This window comes from Rhagoletis pomonella, unplaced genomic scaffold (genome assembly GCF_013731165.1).
Source record: "Rhagoletis pomonella isolate Grant_MI unplaced genomic scaffold, Rhpom_1.0 Rhpom_scaffold_00011, whole genome shotgun sequence".
Classification (NCBI taxonomy): domain Eukaryota; kingdom Metazoa; phylum Arthropoda; class Insecta; order Diptera; family Tephritidae; genus Rhagoletis; species Rhagoletis pomonella.
The window spans coordinates 12,320,894-12,329,636 of NW_023458565.1; the positions used below are offsets into that span (position 1 = coordinate 12,320,894).

At 34.5% G+C, this 8,743-nt stretch overlaps 1 protein-coding gene across 1 annotated transcript; it reads right to left on the reverse strand.

The window, feature by feature from the left end:
* Positions 1 to 115: 115 nt before the first annotated feature.
* Positions 116 to 8,732, reverse strand: LOC118746632. The gene is made up of 5 exons (XM_036480489.1): positions 7,523 to 8,732; positions 1,391 to 1,702; positions 1,131 to 1,320; positions 806 to 1,042; positions 116 to 719 (listed from the first exon to the last, which is right to left on the reverse strand). Exons 1-5 carry the CDS (start codon positions 8,660 to 8,662, stop codon positions 670 to 672), a joined length of 1,929 nt encoding a protein of 642 aa, XP_036336382.1. The 5' UTR covers positions 8,663 to 8,732; the 3' UTR covers positions 116 to 669.
* Between the last annotated feature and the right edge of the window lie 11 nt (positions 8,733 to 8,743).

Below are 8,743 nucleotides of genomic sequence, written 5' to 3' on the forward strand. Positions count from 1 at the left end.
AGTTTATATTCTTTGTTACACATTGTTTAAAGACCCGATTACAGCATTATGAAAGTATTTTCTGAAGAAAAAAAACCTTTATACCGGAAATGCCAGCAACTTAAATCAGCAAATATTCCACATTCTTTACCATTCTTAATATTTATTCGCAAAATATTCTCTTATAAATAAACAACTTTTCAAAAATACAATGCATACAGTAAAATCTCTTACATTCATGTGAATTTTGTATAGTATTTCACTTCATAACTCACAAAATTTTGTCTAAAATATTGCAAAAATATCCGTTTTTAGTATTGCAGTGCAATGGCATATAGTATACAATTTTGCATGCGAACTCACAAACAAATCTTAGTATACTGCTCAAATTCAAATAATATATAAAATAATTTTTTTTTGAGCAAAATTTTATTGCACTCGATGATGAAAAAATACAGTTTTTAAGTGGTATTTTCATCGCCTTACAGCATAGGGGTATAGATTTTTAAATAAAGATTTTTCTACTAGTCTCTTATTTCTATTTAAAATAATGGGATTTCCTTCAAAAATTATATCATCTACAACTAATCGTGCTTAAAACGATTTTCTTCTGTTTCTCTAATTATAGTCCATATTTATTCAGTTTGCAGGCAGGAAAATGTACACAAATTATGATGCATTCATTGATGCCTAGCTTTCCCATATTTCATCACGTTGCTTAGCTGCCAGCATCTTACGTTCTGAAAATGCAGAAAAAGATAGCAATTACATATGTGCTAAACATACAAAGGCTACTAAAATATTTGAATACAAAAAAAAAATTTACCTTTGGCTTCACGTAAAACACGTATTTCATTCTCTCTTTCTGCGGCTGCTGTTTTCAGTCGCACACCCAGAGCGCCGGTTACCAGACGACGCGCCAGTGCCGCACAAGTTTCCGGTCTCTGACGATATGGTTGCAGTGATGCCGCACACTTCTTGGCCTTTAAGCGAGATTCAGCTGTAGCTTCAGCTAATGGTTTCAGCTTTACGAATGGGTGGCCCATTGTTAAAACTTCAGCAGCTGTTATAATACAAAAATAAAAAAAAAATAAAATAAAAATTATAGCATTTGTTTCTTTGCTTTTTTCAGTGTGCGCAAAACTGCTTACCAATGCGTGAGCTGCTGAACACAGCCAATGCATGAGTATCGTCCACCCATTTTATATCGAAACCCGATTCTTTGTATTGCGAAAAAACCATAAGAAGGTCATGATTCTTAAACTCCACCGGGAAATTTGATACTTCAAGTACGTGCGGAAACTCTTCATCATTGAGTATGGACTGCTTTGTTAGATATGCCTGCGAAAAAATGCGAAAGAAATGTTTACTCAAAAACCAACTTTAATAATCGAAAATTTGCTGCACTCACACTATAGTCCATTTTTGGTAATTCTATCTTCACTTTACCCACTGAAGCGGTGAGTTCTTGCATAATTTTCGGATCTAAACATTCTCCACTATCATCAAACATCGATTCCCAATCATCTTCCTCCTCTTCCTCCTCTGTGGTACTATCCACCGATCGATTAGCTGCCGGGACGGGAATTTGCATAGTGTTATTAGGACTTCTTTGACTCGAATCGTTGTCATTTTCTGTGGACTGTTCGATTTTCTCGGGAATTTCGAGCACATCTGAGACGAATGTTTGCTTGATAATGCGACGATTGCTGCGATTTATTTCCTGCAAATAGAAAGCGAAAACTTTGATGAGGATTGGATCGTAATTTTTTACCATAAGGAATCTGAAATGGCGAAATGGGCATGTTTCCATTTCCAATCGATAGAACTTGTTGAGAATTTCGGCATGTGTATGTATGTATGTATATCACCGAAGCGTGTCCACTCAGATGATTAATATAGCAGTGATTAATAACTGAACACCTTAAGTACTTAGGGGCCAAACAGTAAATATGGTCATGGAAAGATTTTGACGAAGCTAGCCCATCAGGTTAACTATGCGCTACCAGCCCAAACGCACAAGCAACCTGCTAAACCTTAGCAAGCACAACATTAGCACTGCAATTACAGTATATTGCCAGATCGTCAGGCAGATCCAGCTGGTCTAGGCGAGGAAAATACAGTGCAATTTCTCTGCTGTCGTCTTAAGAAGTTTTACTCACTGTTTACTGTTTCCGTTCCAGTCAGGCTTCAGAGCAAAGTATAGCTGCTCCACGGCTATCTTAAAATCTTTAGAAGACGTTAGAGTACCATTTGACAAAAACCAATTGACTTTATTATGCCCACTTGACTTCTCTAAAGCTTTTGACTCTGTGAGCCATGACTTCCCAGTAGATTATTTCAGGAGTTAAAAGTCCTTCCGAAAGGACTTCCTGAGAGTCATTCTTTCATTTCTATCTCCATTCTTTTTTGTATGGAGTGGCACAAATTGAAGGGCTTCTTCTTTCGCTACCCATGGAAGACCTTCCAGAAGGCCTTGTAGAGGAGTTTTTTTAAGTTGCTTCTTTAATTTATAAAAATCATACATCTTTGAAGAATTTGCTTAAGGTTTATAACAAACATGTGTTATTGCAACTTAAAATATTTATTGAAATTCATTTGTAATGATAAATAATATAAATTTATGCATTCGCGTAAATTGTAAATGGATAAGCCCTTCTAGAAGCCATGCAAGGAAGTACTTTCTTCAGCCCTTCTTGGGTAGGCCTCTTAGAATGACTTTACTTAAGAAGGCCTACCTAAATTATCTTCTGGGTTACTTTGCATGAAGTTGAAATACTATTTTGGTTTACGGGATTCCGCAATGCGTCTCATGCTGAGCTACTTGGCAGGTAGAACACAGTGTGTTAAAGTTGGCTCTAAAGCTTCTGGTCTAAAACCACTGCTAGCTGGTGTGCCGCAAGGATCTATCTTTCGTACATTATTATTCAGTCTCTTTATAAATTACATATTTTCTGCTTGCCAGCATGTATATACTTATGCATGCATATGCTGATGACATTCAGCTATATCTGTCTGAAAATGCGGAAACAAGGGAAATCTGTACAAGTTTAAATAATGACTTAGCATCCATTTCTGCCTGGGCGAAGCGAAATGAGCTATGTCTAAACAGTGAAAACTCGTATATCTTGAAAACGAATTGATTTTGCAAATATCCCGCCTGCATTTTTCTCTGTCGACTTTTATGTATAAAGAGCCTAGCTATCTATGTGACAAGCTCATTTTCCCAAAGTCAGCAGGAATTAATGACTTTTAACTTGGTACTATAAGTTATAATTATCAAACCTTCGCACGGCTATTCTTTGTCAATGCTATTCGTGCATGGAACTCTAATCCAATATCCATTCGTAGTAGTATAAATAAAAGCAACTTTAATTTCGTTCTATATTCGAACTTTCGCTAAAACAAATATGTATGTATATACATATGTATGTATGTATGTATGCATTTTGCATAATTATGAGTTTCGCTATCTAAATATATATTTTTCAGCCAATTGTATTATTTTTAAGTGTAGGTTTATTATAAATCTTAGTTTTAAGAATTACTATTTATTGATTTTATTTTTCTGACTCTTTCTGTTATTTGTTTTACTATAAAAGATCGTAGATCTTATTGTACTAATGTTTTTTCGCAATAAATGAAACGAGATTTCTTGATATTTCTGTGTGAAATTAAAATAAAACGATTTTGTTAAATTTCGCTGTTAAATGAGCTATCTTTTTTTTTTTTTTAAATAAGAAAAATTTGGTTAAGGAAAATATAAATAAGGAAAGGACGTCACAACGTCAGAGTATGCATTTTTTTGACGCCCACTGTATATATGTAAATATACATTTAAAGTGATAAGATAAGATATTACACGTTTGTTATTTAACTGCCTGCTATGTGAGTTTTAGGTAGCGCTTACCTCTTCTACATATGTATATATTTGGAAAAAGAAAAACAAAAACAAACTCAGCTGGTTTGTCTTTATCTTGCTTTTTTATTAAATTTTCTGCTCGTTAACTTTTATGTTTTTTCTCCAATTTTTTAGGAGATTCGTTTAGACTCTCGATTCGGATTGCTGGTTGATGATGGCTAATTTTGGTACCGAGCAGAACCAATTTAAAGTGAAAATCTAGAATGTAATTGCTCAATAACTTTTCAACTAAGCGCTTGAAACAAACTAAGAACAACGGGTTTCGACGCTAAATCTCTAAAAACTTGCAAATAAACACCTGACATAACATTTTGACTGTTTTTTATGGTTTTAAATATGGCTTAGAAGATTTTATTGTTTAAAGAATCTTTTTCGTTGCTATAATCAGGGAACGGATTTTATGGAAATTGCCTTTTATTTCTGCTAAAGAGATAGAGTATTTGCGATCAAGAATGTCCACGATTTAGCTTTCCCTGATTCCATATATACTAGGGCGGGTCGAAAATCTAATTTCTCTCAAATCCCTTGGTAATAGTGAAAATATATTGTATCATGAAGTCAACAACAAGCCTGCAAAATATTAGTATTTTATTTTAATGGTGAGAGCCCGCGCATCGACCGCCAAGAGACCCACAGCACACTAGTCGAATAAGACCAATTCTTGTTAAAAATTCTGGGTTCATTAAAAAGGGTTGGTGCATATTATTAGATAATGAATCCGTTAACGCAAAAGATAAAGTCAAGTAGCATTTCTCGCAGCACTTTAGCTTATCGTTAATCTGAAACTTAACTATTTTCAAGGAAATTTTAATTGTTCTCTTGATAATTGCACTGGCCTATAGTCAAAAGATGTGAAGAACAGCATTAATATTGCTGGCGTGCATTTAGATCGCTAGTTCCAAATATTCTAATATTTTTTTAATATTAGCTATAGTTTGCGAATTTTTGCAAATTTAGGAACAATTTCGGTAGCTCTTATAGAATAGCCATTATTTTCCATCATCGTGGAAAAATTTTGTTTATGCAAATGAGTATGGAAAAACTGAACAGGCACAACTTCTAGAAACACTAATTAGTTTACTTATGTTTATGCATACAATTTAAAAATTGCAAATGTAGCGAAATGACAAAAAAATTGTGTTAACATTTTTTTATATTAAAATAACTGGTTTAAAATATGAACGATTTTCATCATATTATTATCATAAATCAGTAACAGTAAGTCTCGCCTTCAATTTGTTGATTATTACGTACCGATCGAGTAACATTTACTAAAGTTATATCGAAAAACTTAAGTGGCTCTCCAGTTTTTTTCTAAAAAAAATTATCTTCAATTGTATAAATAACCTTTAAATAAAAGAACCGGATTACAGAAAACTGTGCCAGCGAGTGACTTTTTTCGTTCAAGCTGAATGCAAAGCAATATCGTCCAATTGGAGAGTCCTCAAAAGGATTTCCCAGGACATGTTAAAGAGTATTGCATTTACCTACAGTCACTTTTTCACATAATGGAATTAACTAAAATATTTATGTATATCTAAAAACTTATTGCACGTCCCCTACTTTCATATAAAGGCAAATTTAGAAACCGCGAAAAATGTGCTTCTTCGGCGACTAATGAAACCATTCCGCACCAGTTTTCAAGACTGCAAAAATGGACTTAAAATGGGCGTTTCTCACCCTAATTGTATTATGCTAATGTATGTTAATTCTTATATGTTTGAAACTACTAATAACTTGTCAAACGATTCCCAATCTTTGACAATACATTCATTCACCACGATCTTGAAAACTGACCAAATCGGCGTGACTAAGTTCATGGTCCCTCTAGTATTACATAAACATCCGAAAACATTAAACCGTTTGAAATAAATCTCGGCTCACTTGTTGTGTTTGTATTTCACTTGATTGCTGAAGTAATGAAGAATTGAAAATTTATAAGGGAAAATTATAGTTTTTGTAAGTTTTATCTTGATATCTTAAAAACGTGTAGACTTATTGAAAAATGATAAATGAACGTGAGGTACTAAATTTAATAGCCCTTAATTTGATATATCATCCTTTTTATAACAATAACTCATTCCACAGATATTACAAGCCAAAGTTTCATTTTCGAAATTCATAAACTTTGATTTAATTGCGCGGGCTAAAGATAAGTTTTAAATTAATCTTTCTTGGCCAATAACAATTAGCTTAGGCCTAAAACATCATAATATTACTATTACAATGCGGTCAAATGACTTTTATTTTCCCCCATACAAAATCGACCCAGCCTAATATATACACATTTGATGTTGCCTTTTTTGCCTATTCTACATTTAAAAAAGTGATTATAGCGAGGAAAAAGCCCTTATTCCTGATAATATAAAGTTTCAAACGTTCCATGTTTAAATTGGGCGCCACTTGCGTCAACTCACGTCGAGCGCACGTTTAGTACATTCAAGGCTGAGTTAAAGCCTGTTCTGTTAAAAAAAAAAAATCAAGTTGATATGAGGCAAATCGATGGATAAATAAAGAAGTAATAAGTGGTCATATAAAAGGTCGCAGATTTTTTGTATGGAAACTGAGCAGGAAATAATGTTTCTCATACGCTACGTACACATGAAAATATCACGAAAACTTATCCATAGAATAAACAAGTAATTTTTAAGCAAAAACAAAACTGACTTCAATTCCTATATAAACATTTAAGATTATCGTAAATTTCTTCATAATCCGATGATCGGATTTAAACCAAATTAATATGGGACCACCTGTGAGATAACACCTTTCTTTAAAAAAATTATAGAAATCGGTTAACGTGGTCCAAAGTTATGCGGTAACATACATAACAAAAAAAAATATTCCGACGAATTGGTAACCTTTTTCCAAATTATTCACAAATTTATATTCGCCAAATACTTGTTTTTAAATACATTATCGAAATTAGATTCCCTCTCATGTTGAGCAAGTTTTTTGGGCCCTAACTGCTTTTCCAAGTAAAAACCTGCCACAACTGGGCTACATTTTATAACTTAACTTTTTTCATATGGAACTCTGTTATAATTTGCCTAAAATCTTTCGTATTCGTTTTTCAAATCGCTAGTTTTGAGTAAAAAATTAGAAAGTCCACTTTTTTTGAAAATTGAGGCAAATTAAAAATGTATCGCTACCAAAAAGACCTAATCACTTCTTTTATTTCTATACATTTCTTTTCTATGCACTGAAACGAAAAGTTGCTAAGACCAAAGAGAAAAACCAGAAAATCTGCTAAATTCAAAAGAATAAAAAAAGTTGCATTGACTTCGCAGTTTGAACTATACCGATTTGCATGAGGGAATGTTTTGCTTTGAATACGCAAAAATGCTGTTATGCAAGTTTTGCAAAATATTTGTATAAAGTGAGTTAGGGGAAGTTTTTCCTCTCTGCTGTAAAATTCGAATTACTGGTCTTAACAAATTTTCACTGTAAAGTAGCGTTATGTATTCACTGCAAGCCACTCACTATACATTTTCACATGCACAATAAAAAATGCATTCGAGCACATTGCATTATAAATTTGCATTTTTTTGTTGCACTCTCAGGCATCTAAATTCACAGCAATATTTTTTACAGCATAGCACTTTACGAGTAAGTATTTACCTTCGATGCGCGCTGCAGTTCCTGCGCTTCAATATCACATTTAGTTGTTGTACTCCGTGTACCATTATCTTTCGATGCAACAACATCTTCGATGCGTAAATTCTGCACTTTACTTTGTTTCGCCTTATTGCGTTTGCCCGAATTTGACGACGAATTCATTTCGTTGTTTGCAATTATTTCTGCTGGTAATTGCACACCTTCGGTAAATTGTTGCTCACAGAGCGAGGATCTTTGCAAATGATCAGTATACAGATATGTTTGCTGCTGTTGTTGTTGTTGTTGTGGGTGGTGATAATGATGATATTGATTTAACAACGTTTCATCATGACCGTTTTGTTGTTGTAGTTTCGTTTCGCTTCTCTCCAATGATAATTTTGATATTTTCGCCTCGTGTGACTGAACATTAGCGTTTGTTAGCTTTTTAGAACGTTCTCTCCGCTCACGACTATGCACTGTAGCTGATTTTGTCTTCTTTCCAGCCGAAACAGAAACAACTGTGCTAGCACCAGCAGCAGTAGTACTTTTGTTGCCAGATAATTCGTCTAACTTGCTCGACGCCGCTGTGTATACTGACACTGTTGCCTCTGAAGTAATTGCCAATTGGTGCTGATTACTGCTGCCGCCGTCACCACCACAACCACCAGCGCTGTGGTGACTGTGACTTGATGGCATCGTCCGAGTTAACGAAGCACTCGCTAGTGAGATGGTAGCTGCGGTTTTCTGCGGAGCATTTTGTTGTTGTATTCCTGTTGCTACGACAGCTGTTGTGGCCGTTGCCGTCGCCGTGAGCGCCACCGTCGTTGGTGGGGTAGTTTGACTGCGTCGTGCCCTTGGAATATACACCGCTCTATCGGGTCGACGTTCACGTCGTACAGCTGATGATTGCCTGTAAAGAGTACAAAGCATATATGTATGTATGTACGTACAAGCATTATAAATAATATGTTTTGTAATGAAACAAAAAAAAATCGCAAAAAAAAAACCCACAACGCAATGAGCGAAGGCAACATGCAAATGTATATACATGTGTATTTTGTTGTGTCTACATAAATACATACGTATACATATGTTCGCTCGCATGTTTCGAGGTAACTGGGTGAATGAATGATCGACAGACAGGTGAACGAAACGCCTGAGCATAAATGCAGCCAACCAAATGTACACACAAAACTAAGAAAGATATGAGCAAAACAAAATGGCAAATAAGTCACAAAAGAATGC

What these genes read in the sequence shown, in the direction of transcription:
- LOC118746632 (XM_036480489.1), bottom strand. Translation starts at nt 8,662, where the DNA reads ATGCTCAGGCGTTTCGTTCACCTGTCTGTCGATCATTCATTCACCCAG. An exon ending in GTTCAGCAGCTCACGCATTG is followed by an intron (nt 1,043 to 1,130) that starts GTAAGCAGTTTT and finishes GTATTATAACAG; the next exon opens with CTGCTGAAGTTTTAACAATG. An exon ending in TGTTTTACGTGAAGCCAAAG is followed by an intron (nt 720 to 805) that starts GTAAATTTTTTT and finishes CTGCATTTTCAG; the next exon opens with AACGTAAGATGCTGGCAGCT.